The sequence below is a fragment of the Trachurus japonicus genome, chromosome 17, assembly GCF_045865225.1.
Source record: "Trachurus japonicus isolate A0001 chromosome 17, Traja_1.0".
NCBI classification, from domain to species: Eukaryota; Metazoa; Chordata; class Actinopteri; order Carangiformes; family Carangidae; genus Trachurus; species Trachurus japonicus.
The window spans coordinates 31023693-31051686 of record NC_140923.1 but is presented as its reverse complement, the minus strand read 5'-3'; the positions used below and the strand labels follow the sequence as shown (position 1 = coordinate 31051686).

Below are 27994 nucleotides of genomic sequence, written 5' to 3'. Positions count from 1 at the left end.
CCATTGGCATTGACACTGAGGAAAGTAGAACAATGTGGAAAGCAGCAGTGTTTGTGTTTCTGCTGCTGAATGTGGACATGGCGGTGAATGGTGCTGCAGATGAGCTGCGGCAGTCTGCCACAGAAAAGTCCAGACCAGAGGAGAAGACACAGACAGAGGAGGCTGGAGTCACCAGTCCTGCAAATGACACCACTTCTTCTTTTTTGGGTAACTTGCTGGTGGTACCCATGGATGGGAGTCACTGGGTGGGTCTTAAGGCCATTGCCCAAGAAATGGGTCGCCGTGGACACCGGGTCACTGTGGTGATTCCCGAGGTCAACATGCGGATGGGTCCTGGGAAATACTACGACATTGTGACCTTTCTTGTTCCTTATGACAAGGCTCATATTGACTCTGTAATGTCCACACACAAAAACCTGATGCAGAAATCTTCACAGTCATTCATGTCAAAGATTCAGAAACGACTCTCACACATTATGACATTTATGGAGTTTTTCCACACCACCGCAGAGAGTCTACTCTTCAACGACAGTCTCATCTCACATTTGGCACAGCAGGTGAGTGCAAGCACAGAAACTGAACACAACACCATGATCGGCTTTGAAAATGCAAAACAACAGCCTTGTACTTTGTTCTGAATTGTGTGACATTTATTGGGTCTATATCCAGTACGACTACTGTGGTGTAGGCTGTTGTACAGAAGACAATAATCAGGCCGGGAATGGCTACGGAGCACATCTATTTTGTTATATCAGGGAAAACTACAGGTGCGCTTGGCTGGGTAAAACACCAACAATTGTTGGCCACCCAAAAAAAACACGCAGCAACTGCCTTTGCAATAATGACCCACAAGGTGACAACCTCAAACTGTAAATCACATAAATCTATTACATTCCTCCCCTTTTAGATTTTTATAACAATAACCATTGTAAGTTTAGCAATAATTAGCAACAACTTACATTTAAATCTCACAACATAAAAAATGAATCTACTGCCCCTGAAAATTTTCTCAATCTTAGCATAATATTAACTCAAAATAAAATGTCTCTTGGCAGCTTTTATTCAAATATAGGCTACTGCAATTTAGAGAGTCATGAGGTGGTAGTACGTGGAACCTAGCTACTGGCGTTTCTCAGGTGAGCTTTTGTTTGCTGTGTGTGATGATACTATAGATTATGACACCTCGACAACCATGTTCAGTTGGTTTAGTGAGAACAGTTTGTTAGCTTCACTGGTCCACGGTTACTGGTGGCACGTTCTCAGCCACTGGTGAGGGGCTGGAAGTGTCTCAACATTACATGTGGTCAACATGCACTGTGTGCTGCCTCTGACCCTCTTGTATCAGGTAGATCCAGTCTAGTTTTGTACTGGCTGGGTAAAACACCAATAACTAGAATTGGTATTTCCTGAAGGAAATACGTGTGAATGCTGAAAGCCATTGCTGAACCATGCTGAATAAGTTGACAAAGACATGCGGAATGACACACAAACATGTCCAAGGCAGGAATTGAACCAACAACTTCAGGACTGGTAACCTGACACACTAACCATATGGCCACAGAAGACCTGAGTTACAATGAGCTTTATACTATGAGGAATCAAGGACTGTCCAATGACAGCTGAATAGTTGGAATGAAAAGTCAAGCAATGATGTGACATGACTGAGGCAGGAATCGCACCCATGACCTCATGATCAATAAACCTTTACTCTGCCACTTCGCCACAGAGAGCACACACATAAGTATGTTGTCATTGATTGTAATGTGATGATGTGCTGCAAACGGTGACACTAGCAATTAATGAGTCTCTTAACGACCACCTGTAACCAATTGAAGGTGGGGGAGGAGAGCAGAATTCAACATAACATAACAAGAGTGCTCAGCTTGGATTCGATCCAGTGACCTTGGGGTTGGCAAGCAGCCACCTTACCCACTAGACTACAGACAGTGTTGTGGAGAAGTGAGGTTGAGACTTTGATGAATGTGAGATTTTTCATTGATGCTTTAAAGAAAAGAAAAGAGTAGAAATGAGCCACAACAAGTAAGTAGAGGACTTTTGGTAACCCTTTAATTTCCAGGCCGTTAATTACGTCATAATATCAAGAAATTACCCAGAAAGAATGATTAATTGCGTAGTAATGTCAAGAAATTGCCTAGAAATAACGGTCAATTTCATAGTAATAATGAGAAATATAGCCAGGAAATAACTTTTAATTGTGTAGAAATAGCCCAGTAATAATGGTCAATTGTGTAGTAATGTTGAGAAATATAGCCCAGAAATAACAATTAATTACATGGTAATGTCAAGAAATATAGCAAAGAAATGACACTCTAGTAATATAGACAAGTTGTAGTAGTAGAATTGCAGTGAATTACTGCTAAGTATTGGGTAATTACAGAGTAAACAGCCTGTCGTTTCCATGATGTAGTCAAGTACTTTCAGTGTGATTAACCTGATGTAATTGTAATTTCCACAGTCTTACCTTATGGTTAGCTGCAATATCTGTTTCCCAAAAGCAAATGGTAGATCTGGCAACTGCTGGAAATGTCACCATAGTTAACCCATAATTACCTTTCTGCTGCCTGCAAAGTGTAGTGGACTTTGTTCCTTAGAAACGTATGGGTAGTTTCAGCATAACTAACATGGTTATGAGAACTTCCACTGTAATAGTCTTGCCCAGTGGAAATGTCACCGTAGTTAACCCATAATTACCTTTCCACTGCCTGTAAAGTGTAGTGAGCTTTGTTCCTTAGAAACGTATGGGTAGTTTCAACATAACTAACATGGTTATGAGAACTTCCACTGTAATAGTCTTGCCCATAACCCATTTGGATGAAAGATGGTAGATGTGGCAACTGCTGGAAATGTCACCGTAGTTAACCCATAATTACCTTTCTGCTGCCTGCAAACTGTAGTGGGCTTTGTTCCTTAGAAACGTATGGGTAGTTTCAACATAACTAACACAGTAATAAGATCTTACACTGTAATAGTCTTTCCCAGTAACCCATTTGGATCAAATGTATAAATATTTTCCAACAAAGATAAGCTACGTACCATGAAATGTCACAAGAACTCTTTTTAGGAACATAGAAGCCATTTCCAAATAATGGAGGAGATAATTACCATCACATTTTAAAGTGTACAATATTCCTGCTATAACCTATCCACCTTTTTCTGAACTTCATAGAAGAAAGGCAAAGTAGATTAGAGTACATGAATGGGATGTTGTCCTGTTAAAGCAGATATCAGTGGAATGTTTTTGTTAATATACGTCCTAAATAGTCCTATTTTCCGTCAGCAATCACTTACATGAAGTATTTCAGCCTAAACACGAGTCTCTCCGTCACTCTGCTCTGCTGTAACCCGAGGAGAAAATTTTCCTTGTGGGATACAAATGTTATCCAATGAGGGGAGAGAACGTCATGAAGGGCTGTGTGTGCAGCCAAGGGATGCGCGTGAATGTGGTGACGTAGCACGAGGACCAATTGATGCCTGACAAGGGCGGGGGCTGCTAACTCATGGTGCGTTCAAGGAAACTCGTACTTTGTGTTTTTCCTTCCTGTGAAGTCATACCAGTTCGATCTGGTACGAGTTCACGGGTCGGAAGTTACGAGTGGCCGTTATAGGGAACTTTCACAGACAACAGGACGGTAAAAACACGAGCTACGGGTTACCTGGAACGCTACCAAGTCGTAGTTGTGACTTGAAGCTGTAACTTACGGTTTCAAAAGCCTGCCTTGAACACAGCATTAGCCGAAACGGCCGTGCCGCTGATATCTGCTTTAAATCTCAAAACTCATATTCACATGTTCCCATGAAGAAAATACAATGAAGCTGTTTTCAGTTGTTTTTAATAATTTCCCTGCTTATGTCAGCGTATTGGAACATTCCCAGTAGAGTTATTCCCTTTCCGATACCAGTATTGGAAATGCCTCCGATACCACCAAAAATGTTGGCATCGGTATCAGCAGTCGGCTACTGGAGTCCAGGTGTAGCCGGGACGGTCTACTACGTTGTGTTCTGTGCACAATAACACGGGACACAGGGCTGGGTTCACACTCAGGTTTATTCCTGTATGATGGCAACATAAAACAAAAAGGATGTGAATTAAATGGTCATCTTCTCCATAAAAGTCCTCTCTCTCAGTCAGGACAGCGCAGACTGACAAATGCAGCACTATTTCTCCCAAAAAACTATCACATTTCTTCACATGGTAAAACAGACAAGTAAACATCTCTAACATAACAATGGAGGCTGAGCAACCACACACATACCTGTATGATGGCGACATAAAACTAAATGGATGTGAATGAAATGGTCATCTTCTCCATAAAAGTCCTACCACACAAAAAATAAAATACATTTAGCATGTAGGCTAGTACATGGAGGACGCATTGACACATGCACACCACACACGCACGCACGCACACACACAGGGAGAAATCGCGGCAGAATAACTGTCTCTCTCTTGCTCAAAACAGCTCTTAAAACACACTACACGACAGAAAACACCATTCCAAACAGTTTTAGATTAACATTTGTTCATTAAATTGGCAACAAAACTCAACAAATGTAACTTTTCGGTCCCGGAGCCTCAACTACATACCTCTCTCAGTCAGGAACAGCGCAGACTGACGAGAGAGAAGGGAGCGACGTGCGTCATATCCGCAGACTTTCAAAATAAAAGATCGGTTTTGTAAAAATGAAAGAAATACAAAAATAAAACCACAAAAATTTAATTATATTAACAATAATCCATATTTAAAGTAAAAAAGAACTTAAATCACATCATCAGATGGATTTTGGTGAAATTAATAACAATAAAATGTGTCGTTTCCTTTTTCTATCTGTTATAGGCACCGATCCGATACCACGTGTGTTTATCTGTGGGTTATAAATACAACATGCAGCTAGAATAGAATAATAATTATTATAATAATAATTAAAATGATGTTGTGGGCCACAGATAAACAGAAAAAGGAAACTACTACACATTTTGGTGTTTATTTTATTGTTATTTCACCAAAATCCATCAGATGATGTGTTTTGGTTTCTTTTTACTTCAAATATGGATTATTGTTATTGTTAATACTGTATAATTCAAATTTTTGTGGTTTTATTTTTGTATTTCTTTCATCTTTACATCTTTTATTTTGAAAGTCTGCGGATATGACGCACGTCGCTCCCTTCTCTCTCGTCAGTCTGCGCTGTTCCTGACTGAGAGAGGTATGTAGTTGAGGCTCCGGGACCTAAAAGTTATATCTGTTGAGTTTTATTGCCAATTTAATGAACAAATGTTAATCTAAAACTGTTTGGAATGGTGTTTTCTGTCGTGTAGTGTGTTTTAAGAGCTGTTTTGAGCAAGAGAGAGACAGTTATTCTGCCGCGATTTCTCCCTGTGTGTGTGCGTGCGTGCGTGTGTGGTGTGCATGTGTCAATGCGTCCTCCATGTACTAGCCTACATGCTAAATGTATTTTATTTTTTGTGTGGTAGGACTTTTATGGAGAAGATGACCATTTCATTCACATCCATTTAGTTTTATGTCGCCATCATACAGGTATGTGTGTGGTTGCTCAGCCTCCATTGTTATGTTAGAGATGTTTACTTGTCTGTTTTACCATGTGAAGAAATGTGATAGTTTTTTGGGAGAAATAGTGCTGCATTTGTCAGTCTGCGCTGTCCTGACTGAGAGAGAGGACTTTTATGGAGAAGATGACCATTTAATTCACATCCTTTCTGTTTTATGTCGCCATCATACAGGAATAAACCTGAGTGTGAACCCAGCCCTGCGTCCCGTGTTATTGTGCACAGAACACAACGTAGTAGACCGTCCCGGCTACACCTGGACTCCAGTAGCCGACTGCTGATACCGATGCCAACATTTTTGGTGGTATCGGAGGCATTTCCAATACTGGTATCGGAAAGGGAATGACTCTACTGGGAATGTTCCAATACGCTGACATAAGCAGGGAAATTATTAAAAACAACTGAAAACAGCTTCATTGTATTTTCTGCATGGGAACATGTGAATATGAGTTTTGAGATTTAACAGGACAACATCCCATTCATGTACTCTAATCTACTTTGCCTTTCTTCTATGAAGTTCAGAAAAAGGTGGATAGGTTATAGCAGGAATATTGTACACTTAATATAAAATGTGAAGGTAATTATCCTCCATTATTTGGAAATGGCTTCTATGTTCCTAAAAAGAGTTTATGTTGTGACATTTCATGGTACGTAGCTTATCTTTGTTGGAAAATATTTATACATTTGATCCAAATGGGTTACTGGGAAAGACTATTATAGTGTAAGATCTTATTACTGTGTTAGTTATGTTGAAACTACCCATACGTTTCTAAGGAACAAAGCCCACTACAGTTTGCAGGCAGCAGAAAGGTTATTATGGGTTAACTACGGTGACATTTCCAGCAGTTGCCACATCTACCATCTTTCATCCAAATGGGTTATGGGCAAGACTATTACAGTGGAAGTTCTCATAACCATGTTAGTTATGTTGAAACTACCCATACGTTTCTAAGGAACAAAGCTCACTACACTTTACAGGCAGTGGAAAGGTAATTATGGGTTAACTACGGTGACATTTCCACTGGGCAAGACTATTACAGTGGAAGTTCTCATAACCATGTTAGTTATGCTGAAACTACCCATACGTTTCTAAGGAACAAAGTCCACTACACTTTGCAGGCAGCAGAAAGGTAATTATGGGTTAACTATGGTGACATTTCCAGCAGTTGCCAGATCTACCATTTGCTTTTGGGAAACAGATATTGCAGCTAACCATAAGGTAAGACTGTGGAAATTACAATTACATCAGGTTAATCACACTGAAAGTACTTGACTATATCATGGAAACGACAGGCTGTTTACTCTGTAATTACCCAATACTTAGCAGTAATTCACTGCAATTCTACTACTACAACTTGTCTATATTACTAGAGTGTCATTTCTTTGCTATATTTCTTGACATTACCATGCAATTAATTGTTATTTCTGGGCTATATTTCTCAACATTACTACACAATTGACCATTATTACTGGGCTATTTCTACACAATTAAAAGTTATTTCCTGGCTATATTTCTCATTATTACTATGAAATTGACCGTTATTTCTAGGCAATTTCTTGACATAGGCAATTAATCATTATTTCTGGGTAATTTCTTGATATTATGACGTAATTAACGGCCTGGAAATTAAAGGGTTACCGGACTTTTTTGTGACTTGTGACTATTTTTTGATGAAATCAAAGTATAATGCCCATTCCAGTGAATTACAAAGTTGAGCTCCTTCTACTGTGCTGTGAAAAAAATTGCATTGGGCTGAATGGCAGAGAGAGAGAGCACCCAGGCTGCATTTAAAAAATATTTTAAAATTATTCTCTGAGTCTCTGTGCATTTTTGACGGCATTGTGAGACAGAAGACAAGTGTGGCTACAAACTGTTTCCAAAATCATGAGTGTAGAGTGTCATTTGTAGCTTTGCTGGCAGTTTCAGAAGAAAAGTTCCAGTCGCTTTTTTGGATCTGCTGCACTCTACGATGATGTCACCCACTCTGACCCAACACCATACACACTCATTGAAAAGTGTGAAATTTGTCAGAAATCCTCATGTGCTTTTAAAGGATTTATCTAAAAAACGGTACAAGCTATGAAAAAGTTGTACACAGGTTGAATACATTAGAAGTTTGTCTACAACTCAGAATTTGAATGAAGTCTCTAGCAGAAAGTATGCTGAAGCTTTAGAGGCTGAAAGAAGTAAGAAGATTTGAAGAGTTTCAAGACTGTTCCAATGCATTCTCTATGGGCCAAAATCTCTATGGGCCATTCCGATAATGTCCAGAAAAAGCTGCACGATTTGATGTATGAATTGTTGAAATAGCACAAAGTATGAAGGACTAGAAGAAGACTGTAGAAACTCAATGTCCTCACTGTCTCGTGTGTTGGGACTTGAAGCTTTAATAAACTCTCAGTGATATCATCACAGGTAACTTCTTGCATTCACTCAGCTCGTGCAGCAGCAACTAACACTGGCTGCGTTCCAAAAACAGGTTGAGTTTCCCTCGCTCACTTGCCCTCAGCCCTTGCTATGACGTCACATGGAGGCCACTTGGAGAGCGGAGGGAAAGTGGGCGGGGGAGGAGTAGAAGAGGTAAACGGAACGCACCTGCCCTCGTTCACTAACAGCTGGGACAATCACTGGTTGGCCACATGTCTTCGGTGTAGCGCTGTACTGCCTCTTACGGGAGGGGGGGGGGATTGGCCGGTTTACGGTGAAAATTCAATAGGCTACTCTATAATATCAATATATACTACTCTTTCTCTCTGTCTGTCACTGATGATGAGCTCTGCTTCATCAGACCAATCCTGATTAAAATTCCTTATTAAACTACACATCAACTCAGGCACAGCAACTATGTGAATATGAAACGTCAGATTAAAAAGGCTCTTTAGACACGTTTTTTTTGTGACAAATAAGTTTGCCTATTATATATCTCTACTAGCCTACCACTTGTAAATTGTTTGTTCTGACATGTCACTGCTAAACTAGTTTATTGAATTGAATATTTACTGACCCCTTTCATTTATTTTCTTCTTTGGTGGTAAACACACAACTGGTGCTTGAGGTTCATTATCGCCACCGCATGGACGTATTTTTCGTGCACCACTGCAATGCATTGTGGGTGATATACAGCTCTGGAGTGACCATCGATGTTGACTTGATCACTCAGCCCTCAAGGGTCGATCTCACCAAGTTCACTTCAGCTGTTTAGAGAAATGGAACAGCCCTTATGATGGCGGCGGGGATTCCCCCGAGGGCAAGTGCTGAGGGCAAGTGAACGAGGGCGACTCAACCCGCTTTTGGAACGCAGCCACAGACTGTAAACACAACATGACTTCCTCAGTCTCTTAAAGGGACACCACCTAATTCTAACAACACTACATCCCTCCTTTTCTTTCAAATGAAATGTCCTTCCTTGGTTTTAGCTTTACTTAGTCTGACAGGACTTGGATTAACAAACATAAAATGTTTTTTCAAAATAGAAGTAGCTACGATTCAGTCCTGTGTCATTAATTCAAAATCAGATATATAACATTAAACAAATAACTGAGAATAATATCTCTAAGCAATTCTGAAACCATGTTACAGTACAGTTGTTGAATCAGCAACATAAACATAACCGTGATGAGAGGCTGTAGTGGGAACTTATCAATATCTCATCACTCTTCATAACCTTTGCTACAGTTCAGTCACAAGTCTTTGAGGAGGTCGTCTGTTTACCCTCACAGGGTATCTCCTCCTGTCTTCAGGGTTAACATGTTCAGGATTACCTGTGTGTCCGCTAACACTGTCATCATCACTGTTCTCAGTGTCTTCTGTTGTGAATGGGACATCCAGTTTGTGTTTCAGAAGTTTGAAGTGTGATCTGTGCCTTGTGATTTTGTGTTCATGTCTCTGTGCAGTGACCATTGCTCCTTTCACTGTGATGACTTTGTATGGGTTAGGGTTGAATGGTGTTACAAGTTTTCCTGTTTTCCTCTGTTGTATCAGGACAACATCACCCTCCTTGAGTTCAGAGTGTGATGCGTTCCTCCTTTTGTCTGCATAATGTTTCATCCTGTCTTTCTTTAATCTGTCTGTTAGACGGAGAGCGTCATCATCGGGAGGAGGAGAGACGGATGGTAGCTTTATTGCTATGGGTCGACCATAAAATACTTCAGCTGGAGGCCGGTTGGTGGTGTGATGAGGGGTTGCACGGTAGTTCCTGAGAAACTTGTACAGCTCCTGTTTCCACGGCTTGCCTTCCAGCGTAGCTGTGTGTATTGCCTTGGTCAGAGTCCTGTTGAATCTTTCAACTTCAGCGTTGGCCTGTGGCCAGTAGGGGGTGATCTTTCTGTGGTGGAAACCGAGGTACTTTGCAAAATCTGAAAAGTCTTTGCTTGAGAATGGAGGGTAGCACTACATAATACGGCCCGCGACTTACAGCGTACCTACCGCTCTCTTGCCGCGTAGGTTGCCGCTTATTTCACACAAGTACTGAGTAACTGCAGCTCACTTTCCCCCCTGTTTCCCCCGTGCATTTACAGTGTAACTAGGCTGCGTCTTAGCGCGTAACTTACATCCTGCTTCACACCAACTTCCACAGAAGTACAGGGTAACTCTCGCTGTTTTACAGTTTAACTAGGCTGCGTCTTGGCACGTAACTCCTGTCCTACTTTACACCAAATTACACAGTAACTCTCGCTCACTCCGCCACTAATTACCCCGCATTTTACAGTATAACTAGGCTGTGTCTTAGAGCGTAACTCCCGTACAATTACGTCCTACTTTCCTTACAGTGTAACTTACAGTGTCACTCCTGCCAGGTACATTAGAAATTAAATAGTCTACTGTACAATATGAGCACAGTTGCAATCCATGTTTTCCAAAAGTGTCAGCAGCGACATTTCACCTCTATTTCAGAGATTTATTATTCATTATTTAATTGTATGGTTTGGAATAGGTGAGAAATGGGTATAGAGTGTGGACATTTTCCAATACAGTAACAGGCTGGCTGGTAGCAAACTTACCTCTCTAAAATGCACATCTATGAAAGTCTAGTTCTGTCATCCAAGGGCAAAACACAAACTATACAGTAATACATCCACAATAATGAGTCATTCGGAGAGTTAGAAAATGTTTTTATTATTTATTAACCAGAAAACACATGACACATCCACATCCATGATCATTCATAAGGGTAACGGGCTGTATTATAAAGTAATGGCTGTTACTCCCTCCTTAGTCTGCACCTATACAGTAGCTGTCATGCACCTACACACTACTTGTCTTAGAGTTACCAAGTAAGTAGAGGGTAACGGGCTGTATTATAAAGTAATGGCTGTTACTCCCTCCTTAGTCTGCACCTATACAGTAGCTGTCATGCACCTACACACTACTTGTCTTAGAGTTACCCAGTAAGTAGAGGGTAACGGGCTGTATTATAAAGTAATGGCTGTTACTCCCTCCTTAGTCTGCACCTACACACTACTTGTCTTAGAGTTACCCAGTAAGTAGAGGGTAACGGGCTGTATTATAAAGTAATGGCTGTTACTCCCTCCTTATGCTGCACCTATACAGTAGCTGTCATGCACCTACACACTACTTGTCTTAGAGTTACCCAGTAAGTAGAGGGTAACGGGCTGTATTATAAAGTAATGGCTGTTACTCCCTCCTTAGTCTGCACCTACACAGTAGCTGTCATGCACCTACACACTACTTGTCTTAGAGTTACCCAGTAAGTAGAGGGTAACGGGCTGTATTATAAAGTAATGGCTGTTACTCCCTCCTTACGCTGCACCTATACAGTAGCTGTCATGCACCTACACACTACTTGTCTTAGAGTTACCCAGTAAGTAGAGGGTAACGGGCTGTATTATAAAGTAATGGCTGTTACTCCCTCCTTAGTCTGCACCTATACAGTAGCTGTCATGCACCTACACTGTACTTGTCTTAGAGTTACCCAGTAAGTAGAGGGTAACGGGCTGTATTATAAAGTATTCTTTGTTATTCCCTCCTTAGAGTGCAAATACACTGTAATTGTCCTGCAACTACAATGTAGTTGTCCCGGAGTTACCCAGTACCTACAAAGTAGCGGGCTGTATTATAAAGTATTCTTTGTTATTCCCTCCTTAGTGTGCAAATACACTGTAATTGTCCTGCAACTACACTGTAGTTGTCCTGGAGTTACCCAGTACCTTCTACTGCAGCTGTAACTACTGTCTAAGTAGAACCAGTAAGTTAGAACACAGTTTGTTTCACGAGATAACATAATCTGAAAGTACAGTAATACAAAGACAAAACTAACTGAAGTGTCCCTGACATCATAAAATAACAGATTTCTACTGGCTTTTGTTATTTACATTAAAGTTCAGTTTTGTTCCTTCTGTTATAAACTGTTTCATTTAGTTTTGATCCATCTGTCTGGTCCTTCTAGGTCTAAAATAGTCAGTCAAGTCAGTTTCATTTGACAAAATGTACTTTCTAAGTTAGAAGAGTCAAGTTGAAAAGATTGTTGTGATACTACTATCACACCGGAGTGTGACACTCAGTAATGGAGAATGGATGGGCTCCTCCATAAAAGGTGATCTTGATCTTGATCCAGCTCCTTGGGTCAAGGCAGAGATCAGGGTCATGGGTGGCGTGCCATCTCCCTCGTCAGGTACCATTTTCATGGCATCTCAAAAACCTCACCTGTGTAGAAACATAATTATATATTGTATCATCAACTTCATCACATAAATGCATCACTGTAAAACAAAGTGAGAAAATTAGTAACTTTGAACGGTACAGTTTTTCTCATCATGGAATACTAATCCCGGTTTTACCTTTCACATCATAAATCATTAGCCTTTTAAACCATAACTTGTGATTTTTAAGCATATTAATCAATTACAAATTATACATATTTTTTTCTTTAACTATTGAGTAAATATTTTAACCATTTAAAAATCTTCAATTTTACAAAATCAATGCTATGACCATACTGTTTCACAACTGTAGGCTGCACCAGTACATTATTGTTACTCTTGACTGTATTCATCATACCAGTCATTACCAACAGTAACGTTAGCTAATGGAGCTAATGTGTACAGTACTAACACAAATACAGTTCCCGGTTAGCTGGTGCAGGGGAAAACACACACTATTATCTTTAGCACAAGCTAACATTGCTAGCTGCGTTAGCATAGCTACTTAACTCACCAAGAGGTTGATAACGCGGTCAAACTGCCGTCGCACAGGTCCTCGGTTCATCCCTCACGTCTCCCGGGGTGTTTGCTCTGTGTTTAAATCAACATATCACATCGTAGACATTGCATAATTTCCCTCATTTCTCCACTTCGTCTCCTCCTGTCGTCCTGTGTCAACAAGCTCCGTCCTCGCTGTGAGGTGGGACTTTCTACCTTCTCAACAGGCAACCAATGGCAAGTGAGCAGCTTCTGGTCTGACCAATGACAGATGGTCAAATCTGAGAGACTGTGGTAGTCAAATAGGATGAAATAAGTTGTCAATCACAGTCTCTCAGATTTGACCATCTGTCATTGGTCAGACCAGAAGCTGCTCACTTGTCATTGGTTGCCTGTTGAGAAGGTAGAAAGTCCCACCTCACAGCGAGGACGGAGCTTGTTGACACAGGACGACAGGAGGAGACGAAGTGGAGAAATGAGGGAAATTATGCAATGTCTACGATGTGATATGTTGATTTAAACACAGAGCAAACACCCCGGGAGACGTGAGGGATGAACCGAGGACCTGTGCGACGGCAGTTTGACCGCGTTATCAACCTCTTGGTCAGTCCCTCCAGGAATTCGCGATGTTGCGATCGCAACAATTAACGCAAATTCAGCCAATCCCCGCGAATTTTTGCGATCTTGCAATTTTGTACAATCACCGCAACTTTTCCGCAAATTGGACCAATTGTCGGTGCTTTCCGCGAGTTACGCAGCAGAGAGTGCGAGTCTGGACGGAGCGGTGGTTGAAAGTGAGTCCACGGTGGAACAGCGTGGCTGGGCTGACGGCAAGAAACTTGATACAACGTGCACAAAGTGACAAGTAAAGGAACACAAGCTGAGTTGAACGTGTTGAGTGTGTGAGTTGTCCTGGTTGACCACCTGAGGCTGTGTCCCCCCCCGCAGCACTCGCCGAGGGGGAATCCAGTGAGTGCGCCACTGCAGGGCCGGAGCGGAGCAGCCGGCGGCCAGGTGCCCCTTCCCCCATCCTAAGGCCCTGGCCCTGGACTTGAGTAGCCACCCTCCCCTTTTTATTCAAAGACTGGACTGTTTTAATGGCATTTTAAACAGTTCTTTTACCACGATTTTTAAACAGACATTTTAATTAAAAGTAAAACCACTTTCAACTCTAATTTTCCTGTGCCTTTCTTAACAAGTGGAAAATTGCTGGTATAACAGGACCTAACATTATTTTGTGGCATCTCAAAGTTTTCAATTTTCCTTTGATTTTTAATTATTCAGAACAAAACTGCAACATTTTTTTGCAACTTTCGCTGTTTCCCGCAATTTAATCGCAACAAAAGCACTTAAAATATCGCAACATTCACCGCAATTTTTTCAAAATGTGGCCGCAAAATCAGGCATTTTAGGCCGCAACAATCACAAAAAAAGCCCGCGAAATCCTGGAGGGACTGCTTGGTGAGTTAAGTAGCTATGCTAACGCAGCTAGCAATGTTAGCTTGTGCTAAAGATAATAGTGTGTGTTTTCCCCTGCACCAGCTAACCGGGAACTGTATTTGTGTTAGTACTGTACACATTAGCTCCATTAGCTAACGTTACTGTTGGTAATGACTGGTATGATGAATACAGTCAAGAGTAACAATAATGTACTGGTGCAGCCTACAGTTGTGAAACAGTATGGTCATAGCATTGATTTTGTAAAATTGAAGATTTTTAAATGGTTAAAATATTTACTCAATAGTTAAAGAAAAAAATATGTATAATTTGTAATTGATTAATATGCTTAAAAATCACAAGTTATGGTTTAAAAGGCTAATGATTTATGATGTGAAAGGTAAAACCGGGATTAAGTATTCCATGATGAGAAAAACTGTACCGTTCAAAGTTACTAATTTTCTCACTTTGTTTTACAGTGATGCATTTATGTGATGAAGTTGATGATACAATATATAATTATGTTTCTACACAGGTGAGGTTTTTGAGATGCCATGAAAATGGTACCTGACGAGGGAGATGGCACGCCACCCATGACCCTGATCTCTGCCTTGACCCAAGGAGCTGGATCAAGATCAAGATCACCTTTTATGGAGGAGCCCATCCATTCTCCATTACTGAGTGTCACACTCCGGTGTGATAGTAGTATCACAACAATCTTTTCAACTTGACTCTTCTAACTTAGAAAGTACATTTTGTCAAATGAAACTGACTTGACTGACTATTTTAGACCTAGAAGGACCAGACAGATGGATCAAAACTAAATGAAACAGTTTATAACAGAAGGAACAAAACTGAACTTTAATGTAAATAACAAAAGCCAGTAGAAATCTGTTATTTTATGATGTCAGGGACACTTCAGTTAGTTTTGTCTTTGTATTACTGTACTTTCAGATGATGTTATCTCGTGAAACAAACTGTGTTCTAACTTACTGGTTCTACTTAGACAGTAGTTACAGCTGCAGTAGAAGGTACTGGGTAACTCCAGGACAACTACAGTGTAGTTGCAGGACAATTACAGTGTATTTGCACACTAAGGAGGGAATAACAAAGAATACTTTATAATACAGCCCGCTACTTTGTAGGTACTGGGTAACTCCGGGACAACTACATTGTAGTTGCAGGACAATTACAGTGTATTTGCACTCTAAGGAGGGAATAACAAAGAATACTTTATAATACAGCCCGTTACCCTCTACTTACTGGGTAACTCTAAGACAAGTACAGTGTAGGTGCATGACAGCTACTGTATAGGTGCAGACTAAGGAGGGAGTAACAGCCATTACTTTATAATACAGCCCGTTACCCTCTACTTACTGGGTAACTCTAAGACAAGTAGTGTGTAGGTGCATGACAGCTACTGTATAGGTGCAGCGTAAGGAGGGAGTAACAGCCATTACTTTATAATACAGCCCGTTACCCTCTACTTACTGGGTAACTCTAAGACAAGTAGTGTGTAGGTGCATGACAGCTACTGTATAGGTGCAGCGTAAGGAGGGAGTAACAGCCATTACTTTATAATACAGCCCGTTACCCTCTACTTACTGGGTAACTCTAAGACAAGTAGTGTGTAGGTGCATGACAGCTACTGTGTAGGTGCAGACTAAGGAGGGAGTAACAGCCATTACTTTATAATACAGCCCGTTACCCTCTACTTACTGGGTAACTCTAAGACAAGTAGTGTGTAGGTGCATGACAGCTACTGTATAGGTGCAGCATAAGGAGGGAGTAACAGCCATTACTTTATAATACAGCCCGTTACCCTCTACTTACTGGGTAACTCTAAGACAAGTAGTGTGTAGGTGCAGACTAAGGAGGGAGTAACAGCCATTACTTTATAATACAGCCCGTTACCCTCTACTTACTGGGTAACTCTAAGACAAGTAGTGTGTAGGTGCATGACAGCTACTGTATAGGTGCAGACTAAGGAGGGAGTAACAGCCATTACTTTATAATACAGCCCGTTACCCTCTACTTACTTGGTAACTCTAAGACAAGTAGTGTGTAGGTGCATGACAGCTACTGTATAGGTGCAGACTAAGGAGGGAGTAACAGCCATTACTTTATAATACAGCCCGTTACCCTCTACTTACTGGGTAACTCTAAGACAAGTAGTGTGTAGGTGCATGACAGCTACTGTGTAGGTGCAGACTAAGGAGGGGTAACAGTGCTCACTTACAGTAGGGTACTTACTGTACTTAAAGTTTATGAATGATCATGGATGTGGATGTGTCATGTGTTTTCTGGTTAATAAATAATAAAAACATTTTCTAACTCTCCGAATGACTCATTATTGTGGATGTATTACTGTATAGTTTGTGTTTTGCCCTTGGATGACAGAACTAGACTTTCATAGATGTGCATTTTAGAGAGGTAAGTTTGCTACCAGCCAGCCTGTTACTGTATTGGAAAATGTCCACACTCTATAGTATATAGAGTCTATACCCATTTCTCACCTATTCCAAACCATACAGTTAAATAATGAATAATAAATCTCTGAAATAGAGGTGAAATGTCGCTGCTGACACTTTTGGAAAACATGGATTGCAACTGTGCTCATATTGTACAGTAGACTATTTAATTTCTAATGTACCTGGCAGGAGTTACACTGTAAGTCCGGGGAAAGTAGGACGTAATTGTACGGGAGTTACGCTCTAAGACACAGCCTAGTTATACTGTAAAATGCGGGGTAATTAGTGGCGGAGTGAGCGAGAGTTACTGTGTAATTTGGTGTAAAGTAGGACAGGAGTTACGTGCCAAGACGCAGCCTAGTTAAACTGTAAAACAGCGAGAGTTACCCTGTACTTCTGTGGAAGTTGGTGTGAAGCAGGATGTAAGTTACGCGCTAAGACGCAGCCTAGTTACACTGTAAATGCACGGGGGAAACAGGGGGGAAAGTGAGCTGCAGTTACTCAGTACTTGTGTGAAATAAGCGGCAACCTACGCGGCAAGAGAGCGGTAGGTACGCTGTAAGTCGCGGGCCGTATTATGTAGTGCTACCGAATGGAGGGCCGTTATCACTTTTCACCACTTCTGGTATACCCACAGTTGAAAAGATTTTGTCCATGACAGGGATGAGTTTGCATGCTGATGTGGATTGCATAATCTCGACAAAGGGAAATCTTGAATATTCATCCAGGATGACCAACAGGTAGTCACCTGAAGGGAAGGGTCCACAGAAGTCCACTGAAACATTTTTCCAAGGTCCATGTGGGAGTTCTGACATTTGTAGTGGCTGATGCTCAGTTTTGGGTGTGGACGATTGACAAGGAAGGCAGCGGGATATCAGTTCTTCGGCTTGTTTGTCTATTCCTGGAAACCAGACTTTCTCTCGGAGCAGCTGCTTAGTTTTGACGATGCCTTGATGCCCTTCATGAGCAAGTGCAAGTGCTCTGGATTGCAGGGTCTGAGGCATAACAAGTCTGTTGCCCCTGAGAACGAGGCTGCCTCCTTCCAGAGTTGTAAGCTCTTCTCTGATGTTGTAAAATGTTCTCAGGATTGACAGATCAAATTGTGTGACATTGTCATGCAGGCTGTTCCAGTTGCCTGAGTGAATCACTTTGATAAGATGTTGTAGCAGTGAATCTCCTAAAGTCTCTCTCTTTACTTCTTCAAGAGTCATTGCTTTGGGTACTGCATGTGCTGCAATGAAGGAGACATGCATTTCTGTGTCAACATCATCTGTGATGCTGGGTGTGTGAAGTGTTTGTGGATGGCGAGACATGTAGTCTGCTGGGTTCGATTTTCCAGCTTTGCGGACCACTTTGAACTTGTAAGGTTGCAGTCTGAGGGCCCACCTTTCTATCCGTGCCGGAGGCTTGGACTTTGGGTTGTTGAAGATGAGTTCTAGCGGTTTGTGGTCCGTGATCATGGTGAATTCAGCTCCATATAGATACAGATGAAAGTGCTCGCAACTCCAAACGATAGCCAGCGCCTCTCGTTCCGTTTGGGAGTATCGCTGTTCCACTGGGGTCAGAGCCCTGCTTGCATAAGCTACAATGTATGTCTTGTTTTCCACTTTATCAGTCTGCGCCAGGATGGCACCAAGACCAACTGGACTCGCGTCCACGATGACATTTGTCTTTCTCTCAGGGTGAAAGTAGCTCATGACTGGATTACTGACCAGCCTGTCTTTCAGTTGGTTGAGGGCCTCTGTGTGTTCCGCTTTCCATGACCACTCTGTATCTTTCTTTGTGAGCTCGCATAGTGGCTGGGTAATCGAGGAGAAGTCCGGGATGAAACGAGCGCTGTAGTTGGCCATCCCCAGTAGGCTGCGGACTTCACTTGGATTCTGTGGGAGTGACATGTGTGTGATGGCTTGTATTTTCTTAGGGTCAGCTGAGATACCGTCCTTGGAGAAGACGTAGCCATAGAACTCCAGGGACGTTTTGTGGAACTCACACTTGTCCCTGTTGATTGTGAGATTGTTGTCATGGAGTCGTTTGAAAACCTCCTCCAGGGAACGGTCATGCTCTGCAGGGGTGGTACCAAAAATGATGATATCATCACTGAAATTTCTGACTCCCTGTACTCCGTGGAGTACATTTTGGATTGCATGTTGGAAAACTTCTGCTGCGGAAGAAATTCCAAAGATGAGTCGTGTGTATCGTCTCAGTCCAATATGTGTTGAGAATGTAGTGATGTATCTGGATTCAGGTGCTAGTTCCAGTTGGTGATAACCTGCATTGAGGTCCAGTTTTGAGAACATGGTCGCACCATTGAGATCATGCACGATGTCATCCACAGTAGGTGATATGTGTCTCTCTCTTTGCACAGCTGTATTAGGCAGGCGCATGTCTATGCAGAGGCGTATTTTCTCTGGGTTTTTTGGTTTTGGTGATGCCACAATGGGTGACACCCATGGTGTTGGACCCTCTACTTTTTCAATAATGCCTTGGTCCTCCAAGCATTGTAGCTCCTCCTCTACTTTCTTCCTCATGTGAAAGGGAATGCGACGGTGGGGCTGGACAATTGGTCGCACGCTTTTGGTGCTTTTTGGTGAGACTTGGATATTGCATGAGCAGCTGGTCTGCTTTAGACAGGTTCTGTGGTATGGTCTGAGTGCAGTGCACCACATGTATGAGTCCCAGTGCAGTTGCAGTGTCATGGCCCAGCAGTGAGCCGTAGTTTCCTTCAACAATGTAGAATGCTGCCTGAGCTGCTCGTCCATTAGCAGAGACCGTTGTGGTGGCTTTGCCATGAAGGGAGAGAGGAGTTTTTGCACCGTAAGGATAAATTCTTTTGCTTGACTGTTCAAGTTTGAGTAAGGGTTTCAATATGTTGTAGGCTTTCCCATCTAGGAGGTTAGCTGAGGCTCCTGAATCGACAAGAACATCAATGCTTTCACCAGCTATCGTGACTGACCTCACTGGCGGTTCTCTGCCCTCTGCATCTTTTGTGACAAAGACGTACTCCTCATCTGTGCTTGAGTCAGTAGCAGCTAGATGACTGATGGGGGCAGTTTCAGCATCGTTAGTAAGAATGGTTTGAACTTGTCTGCGTCGGTTAGGCCATGTCATCTTTTGTGCGCTCTGTGTTGGTTTCATTTTCTGTCCATGTTGATTTTGTTTTACCTTTTTGTCAGGATCAGAGAGACAGCAGCGGGCGTAGTGGTTGAATTTCCCACACGCTCGACACTGGACGCCTTTCGCTGGACATGCCGACTGACCACCTTGATGAGGAAATGAACCTCCACAATTCCTGCATTTCATCTTTGGTTGATTTCGCTGTTCCGCGTTCGCCGTTTGGGGCCCAGAGGTGGTCCATTTTTTGTTTCTTGTGTTAGGCATGGCTGCAATCTGTCCCATTTCATGTTTGTTTTCCATGCCAGAAGCCTGAAGTTCTGAGGTTTCAATAGCTCTGGCAAGATCCAAAAGTCCTTTAAGTGTCTGGGTCTCTCAGTGCCCTTCTCCTGAGAAGTGATTATGTGCAGCTAAGTATTATCTGAGACTTTTTTTCTTTGTCCACATTATTAAATTCACAATTCTGAGCTAACTGTCTCAGTCTGGTATGAAATGCATCGACAGTTTCATCTGGGTCTTGTTTTGATTGTTGAAATATGTAGATTTCGTATTCTACATTACAACTTGGACTGAAGTATTCAGTGAGTAACTGTACTGCCTTATCAAAATCATCTGGTTGTCCTTTTTCAGGAAAAGTCTCAAAGATATCCTTCACTTGTTCTCCAGCATAGTACAGAAACATAGCCCTTTTTCTTGTTTTGTCAGTTATGGCAGCTGCAGTGAGAAATGTTTCAAATCTATTCATCCACTTTTTCCATTTTGGGGAAAGAGAGGCTGGTTCTGCATTTACATCAAAGAGGGGGAATGAGGGTAATTCAGCCACGCCAGCCATTGTTGTTGTAGTTTTGTTTCTCTGTTTTTTTTTCGGAACGCTACTGTCCAGTTATGTCCCTGTGCGTCTTGTTGCTAGTCTTTTGTTTTGTTTTTAGCATTAGCACGTCTCTCTTGACTGTAGTGCTGAGTGATGCTAACTAACGGAGCTTTCAAGATGAGAGTTCAGTTCGTAAGAGTTCTTTGCTCCGGAGGTCTTTCTGGATTTATTTATTTATTTTCCACTCGGCCATTTACTCACGAGTCCGTTAGCAACACTGTGGCTCTCCTGTGCTTCAGCAGGCAAAGCGGTCGTATGCAGGAAATAACTCCGTTGCGTGGATTCGTTCGCAACAAATGCTGAAAGCATTCACACTATTGTTCTTCCTCTCCGCCATTTTCTTTATTCTCTTTTTATATTCTTACTACTTTCCGCCTTTTTACGGTCTTCTTCTAGTCCTTCATACTTTGTGCTATTTCAACAATTCATACATCAAATCGTGCAGCTTTTTCTGGACATTATCAGAATGACTTTTCTCTTTTCAAATATTCATACTATTTCTGATTTTTTTTCCCCATAGAGAATGCATTGGAACAGTCTTCAAACACTTCAAATCTTCTTACTTCTTTCAGCCTCTAAAGCTTCACCATACTTTCTGCTAGAGACCTCCTTCAAATTCTAAGCTGTAGACAAACTTTTTAAGTGTTCCTCTATGACTCAGCTTATTGATATCTTCAACAGTTTCTGATATTTGGCAGTTTTAAAATCATTACGTTTTTTGACAAAATCCAGCTTTATAATGGGTGTGTGTTGCGTCTAATGAGCACAGCTAGAGTGGTGACATCGTCAGCCAGAGTGGAGAGAGGCAAAAAAACATTCTCAAATTTGTCTGGCTAAACTGTCAGCACGGCCACAAATTAAACTCTAGACACATTATTTTCTCCAGTTTTGTAGCCACACTTGTCTTCTGGCTAAAATTCTGGTCAAAAATGCAAAGAGACTTAGATAATAATTTAAAATATTTTTTAAATGCAGCCAGGGAGCTCTCTGCTCTCATTCGCCCCAATGCATTTTTTTCACAGCAGCAGGAGAAGGAGCTCAACTTTGTAACTTGCTGTTAAGTGCTTTTTAATTCGTTTTAATTCACCAAAAAATAGTCACAGGTCACAAAAAAGTCCTCTTCTTACTTGGTGTGGCTAATTTCTGCACTTTCCTTACTTTTTTTTTTAAGCAGAAGCCAATGATCCTCTTATTAAAGGTTTTCTTTGCCCCTCACATACTGTCTGTGTCTGTAGCCTAGTGATTAGCTCACTGGGCTGAAGTCCTGAAGCTTGCTAGTTCAAATCTTGCCTCAATAACAATTATGGTGAATTATTTTCCCAGTTGTCCTCTGTTGACTTCTGATAACTTGCTTCATGTTGAAACTGCTGCTCTCAGCCTGAAATTCACAGAAATTTTAATTGTAAGTCATTCAAGCTTGACTCTCAAGCTTTCTTGGTGTTTCCAACAGGTACAGCTTTGGGCTCGTTAACTTCAGAGTGAGACAGAGTGCAGCTCATCAACAGACAACAGTCTTTGCAACTGTGTGTACACTGTGGCCTAGAGGCAGAGTGAAAGTCTACTGACCATGAGGTTGTGGGTTTGATTCCTACCTTGGTCAAACATTTGTATGGTGATCACTGCTTGCACTATTTGCTAATTCTGCAATTGCTTTCAGCATTCACACGCATTTCCCTCAGGAAATGCTACTTTATCTAGTTGGCCAACCAAAAAAATAACACAGCAACTGCCTTTGCAAAAATGACCCACAAGGTGACAACCTCAAACTGTAAATCACATGAATCTATTACAACTACACGGAACATGGAATTGGCTGTTGCAGTGTTTGGTTGACATGGCTAACAGTGCAGCCACTGAAGATATATTCTTGGTGGGAGAGTGTGATTACTCAGCTGCAAGTGGAAATCTTGCAGCCAAAATCATGCTTGTGAGAATGCTTGATCTGCCAGAAAACACTCTGCTTTGAGTGACATTTTGTACCAATGTGCAAGTTTGACCACCTTTTCTACAGTTACTCAAGTGGTGTCGCCTATATCTCTATCTGTGCCTTCTCGGGAGACGACACAGGCAGCAGACAGTTGCCCTTCTCAACCAGAAAACCACCATGTAACCGGGCCGTTGCTAGGGATGCCGCTTGTTTAACCGTTTCAGGTATAGTCTGTCATTCTGAATTTCCGGGGGGCCGCCATTCAGAAGGTGTCAATCGCGGTGTTTTATTTTGAAAATTGACTGGATTCTCTCGTGCTTCTTTGTTTGACTTCCTGCCCGGCTTCGCTCGCGGCACGCCCACATTTGAATTACTATTATTGAATCACAAGCAACTGCCACGCCCACACTAGAATTTCAGCCAATCACAAATCAACGTTTAGTCCCACCCCTTTCTGCAGGCTTCAGGCACCGTTACCAGACGAGAAGTTGAGTCTCAGTTAACTTTATGGTAATTAGCTATGACGCGGTTCGACTTCGGCAGCAACTGCGGCTCCTTTAAATGACCAGTGTGATCACGCTGCCAATAGGGTCTGGCTGCAGCTCGAAGCCGCTCACGGAACGCGGTGCCCCCACAATCGGCGGCCGCTCATGGAAGGCCCCCACAGTCGTTGCTCATGGAATGACCCCTTGCTCCCTTAGCCTTCAAAATTAAAGCCCACCACTCACGCCGCTTTAATGGTTGGTATTAGTAAAAAATATGTGCAAAATATAATTTATCTTCAAACTCAACCTTCTCACCAAAGCGGCTAAAAATATTTTGCAGCTTTGGAAGCTGTCTTGTCTTGTAGTCACAAGATAAATCTCCAGAGTTGTTGTTGTGTGTAATATTACTGCATAATTTACCCCTACAAGCCTCAAACAGTCCTCAAAACAGTATGACCTGTTATAAGTCAAACTACAATTAGCTACTGCTGTTTATCCTGAATCATAACATGTTATTTGTATGAATTGTCAAAATTGCTGTGTGGAGTTACACTGACCCTGACCTTTGACCACCAAAACTGAAGTTTATCATTAAGTCTCTGTGAATGTTTGCAACATATTGTGCCACATGTCTGTCAGATATGGTGGGGGACAAAGTTCAGTATTTTTGAATTTTTTGTAGTGGAACAGTTGAAAGAGCTCAAAAATGCACATCAGTACATTTCTAAACTAAATGTAGCCTACTTGTTACTCTTAACTGACTTGTGATGAAAAAGTGAGCATGGTAGAGACAGATGGTGTGAGCTGATGTACCTTCCTTCTTCTGTCTGAGCTATATGAAGGGGAAGAAGAAACAAAAAATTTCCCCTCACTCATTCTGTCTCTTTCACTCTGCAGGGCTTTGATGCCATGTTGACAGACCCCTTGATTCCCACAGGTCCATTCATAGCTCGGAAATTAGGTGAGTCCTGAAATACCACAATTATTATGTTCATGTTGGAATATCTGTATGTCGCCTCTCACCTCTCTGCTAATCACCTCCAGGTATCCCCACTGTCAATTTGCTGAGAGGTATTCCATTTTCCTTGGACTTCAGATCTGTAGGCTGCCCCTCCCCTCCCTCCTATGTGCCTCGCTATTTCACTGGATACACAGATAAAATGAGCTTCAAACATAGAGTTGTCAACACTTTGGTGAGCACAACAAGAAGGGATGTGTTATTGTATCAACCAATGTGCACATTATCAGGTACATCATAAACGTTGGAGCAAATTTTCTAACAGGCGTTATTTGGATAAACTGAACCACAGATTAATTGATCGGTTCATTGTAAAACATTTATTTATTTATTGATGTAAATTTGCTGATTTCTGTAGGCTACATAGGTCGCGCTGCTATTGAATACACACATGAAGCTTCACTTTTCATTCAAATAAACTATTGCTACTGCCACAATTGTTAGATTTCATCATTGAGACCGGCGTTTATCTCCTAAAAAGAAAAACCTCTAAAAACCTGTGGATAAGTTACTGCTTGTTTCCTCCCCCGGGATGATGACGAAAGGGTGACCGGGCAATCAGGTCAGCACACCGGCTGCTGCCTCTTTCACTAGTCGCTGCTCCCACAGTGACTCTGCACTTCTCCGAAAACATTGCAGCAAATCTAGGCGTTATTTCGATAAACTGACCACAGATTGGGAATCTAAACTGTCACTTTATGGCATGAAAAAATATTAAAACTTAAGAAAGTGATGTTATTTCTTTACTTGCTGTTCACATGACTGTTTACTGCAAGACCTCTGCTGCTGGTTGCAAGCGGTCACAAGCCAAAGCTGCTGAGGATGCACATGCAGCGTCATTTGACGTCACACCCACAGGACAGCACGGGAAATTCAGACACCGAATTGCAGCGCATTATGCAGCACACAGCCTGTTCAAGGCAACGGAGAGATACGCGAGTGGGGTTTTTTGTTTTTGAACGCTTCATCACCCATTAGCATTAAAGCAGAAGTAAGCGATCCGGTCTTTTTGGCTAACTTCTTGTCAGCCGATGGAGTTAGCAGCCCCCGCCCTCGTCATGGATCTATTGGTCCTCGTCCCTACGTCACCTCATTCACGCGCATCCCTTGGCTGCACACACAGCGCTTCATGCCGTTCTCTCTCCTCATTGGATAAAGGTTGTAGTGTAAGTTTTCTCCTCGGCTTACAGCAGAGCAGAGTGACTGACAGACCCGTTTTTCGGACCAAACACTCTATATAAGTGATTGCTGTCGGAAGATATAACTATTTAAGACTCATATTAACACAAACATTCCGCTTACTTCTGCTTTAAAAAACTTAAAACGCATGTGTATTTCTTCACAAATCCTCAGGGCCGTTGAATTCTGGGCCCCTAATACTAAAGAATACTAAAGTTTCTTAGAATATGTATGTATTATCATGTTTTATTAATTTTGTTTTGATGCTAATGCAGCATTACTACTAGTATTAGCCAGGGTCTTATGCAGAATAAATCAGTCATACAAAGATTAGACTACTAGGGTTTTTTGTGGGCCCCACTGGGCCACTGAAATTATCATCACCTTTCCCCCCTACAACGGCCCTGCAAATGCTGCCCCAAGTTCCTTTAAACCAAGACTAAATGTCATCAAGGTTAAAAATGTAACACATAAAAGTAAAATCAGATTGTTTGTTATTTGTTAATTGTCCTGTATACCTCTGACCCACAGGTAGCGTTACTAGAGCCACCACTCTCTATACTGTTGTATTGGCGCTTTGATCAAATGGCCTATCAGTTCCTGGGAGAGGAGGTGGGCGTAGCTGAGGTGCTGTCAGACTCTGCTATCTGGCTGCTGAGGTAACATGTACAAAGGTTATTTGTTGATATTTGGGAGAAGAGCACACAGTAGACACTATTTCATTATATCCCTTAAACATTTTTAAAATGTCTCTTTTTTCATATTTAAATATATCTTGTGATGCTGTGTTTCAATAGAACTGACTTGGTACTTGAATATCCACGCCCTCTGATGCCGAACATGGTTCAAGTTGGTGGCATGAACTGCAATGTGAGAACTCCTCTGCCTGAGGTAACAGCTCCGAGTGTTTCTGACCTGAAAACCCATCAACATTTTAGTTTTATTTCACCTCTCCATCACTTTAGTATCGCCCTCTATATCAGGTTTGTGTTTTTTCAGGATTTGGAGTCCTGGGTGTCAGGAGAGCATGGGTTTGTGGTCTTCACTCTGGGCTCGATGGTGTCAGATATGCCAGAAGAGACAACTGTCATCTTCCTAGAGGCTTTCAGACAGATTCCACAGAAGGTAAAGGAATATATACAGTCTAAACATAAATATTAATATTGGTCATAAAACACAACGAAGAGCCTCTAAATCAGGGGTTCTCAACTAGTCTCACTCTGGGACCCGCATTTTCCCATGGTCATTAAGTCGCGACCCACTTTTATAGAATTCAAACCAAGAATTTTTTTTAAGCCTTTAAAAAACTCATTTTGCTCTTTATTGAGCAAAGTGCATTTCAGGGCACATGAATGAAACTGAGGAGGACCATGACAACTGCATGTACGGAAGTGAATAAAAAAATATAAAACTGCTATATCAAATATCAAATTGCACAAAATAAAGACCCACAAAACAAAACAAGATTCACTGCATTCAGGCAACATTAATAAGAAACTGATATCTTTGCATTCAGAGCAAATGGAGCAAATAATAAGAAACTGAGGAGGACCATTACAACTGCATGTGTTCACGTGTCTCGTGTGCCTTCCAAAATAAAAGACATGTCCAACATCAGATGTGCATTAAATATTATTTACTTTTTTGACCAGCTGTCCGTGACCCATCCAGAACGGGTCCGCGACCCACTTTTGGGTCCCGACCCACCAGTTGAGAACCACTGCTCTAAATGACCTTCTTTTGAAAGGTGATATGGAGATACACTGGGCAGGCTCCTGACAATGTTCCAGATAATGTGAAGATGATGGCGTGGGTGCCTCAGAACGACCTGCTAGGTCTGTGTGTCTACTTCATGTATCATGTCAGTCAGTCACATTTAGCAGGAACTGACAACCTAACTAACTTTGTGCATGCTTGTTTGTTAGCACATTCTGGAGCTCGGGCTTTCATCACTCATGCTGGCTCACACGGTCTCTATGAGGGACTGTGTCACGCTGTTCCCATGGTGATGGTGCCGCTGGGGGCGGATCAGTACGACAATGCAGAGAGGTTGGTGAATAAAGGAGCAGGAGTGTCGTTGGACATTTTTTCCATCACAACAGAAAGTCTCCTTCAAGGACTGAATGAGGTCCTACATGACATCAGGTGAGGAGTCAGAGGGTCATTCCCAACGTGGTTGTCAGCTTTAGATCTTCTTTCATATGTCGGTGTTGTATTCATGAACTCACCTGGTCGTTTGTGTTTCCAGGTATAAAGAAAATGTGCAGAAGCTGTCGACTCTCCATAGAGACCGGCCAGTTGAGCCACTCGACCTGTCAGTGTACTGGACAGAATATGTGATGCGCCACAAAGGAGCAAAACATCTTAAATCTGCTGGTGTTGACCTCAACTGGATCCAATATTCGTGTCTGGATGTAATAGCGCTGCTGGCTACGGTGCTTCTGGTTGTTTTCATTCTGACAGTGAAATGCATGAAGCTATGTTTGTGGAAACTGTTCAAGAAGAGAAAACAGGACTAGCCTAGCACGGTGCTACATCTGAAACAACAATGAGTTGCTATGTTAAGAGTTTGTTAAAATGGTCATTAGAATATGTGGCAAGGTGAAGAGGGCCCGGGCAGGCTTCGATAGGGTGGCCATTTCCACAACACCAAAAAGGAGGACACTTTGCGGCATTTAGTGAGGAAATAAAAATTGCAACATACAACTCTAGTGTACTCCCCACAACAATACAATTTTGTACATGATAAC

General features: G+C 41.9%; 1 protein-coding gene across 1 annotated transcript; it reads left to right on the top strand.

Moving 5' to 3' along the window:
• The first annotated feature begins 11 nt into the window (after nt 1-11).
• On the top strand, nt 12-27865 carry LOC146971062 (UDP-glucuronosyltransferase 1A1-like). Its single transcript, XM_085805043.1, has 9 exons — nt 12-557; nt 23945-24008; nt 24092-24240; nt 25776-25903; nt 26042-26135; nt 26244-26369; nt 26992-27079; nt 27170-27389; nt 27493-27865. Exons 1-9 carry the CDS (start codon nt 33-35, stop codon nt 27761-27763), a joined length of 1665 nt encoding a protein of 554 aa, XP_085661169.1. The 5' UTR covers nt 12-32; the 3' UTR covers nt 27764-27865.
• The last annotated feature ends 129 nt before the right edge of the window (nt 27866-27994 follow it).

Bases quoted from the DNA above. Each gene is read 5' to 3' on its own strand.
- LOC146971062 (XM_085805043.1), top strand. From the start codon at position 33: ATGTGGAAAGCAGCAGTGTTTGTGTTTCTGCTGCTGAATGTGGACATG. The intron at 24,241-25,775 runs GTGAGCACAACA...TCTGACCCACAG, and splicing joins ATAGAGTTGTCAACACTTTG to GTAGCGTTACTAGAGCCACC. The intron at 26,136-26,243 runs GTAACAGCTCCG...GTGTTTTTTCAG, and splicing joins TGAGAACTCCTCTGCCTGAG to GATTTGGAGTCCTGGGTGTC.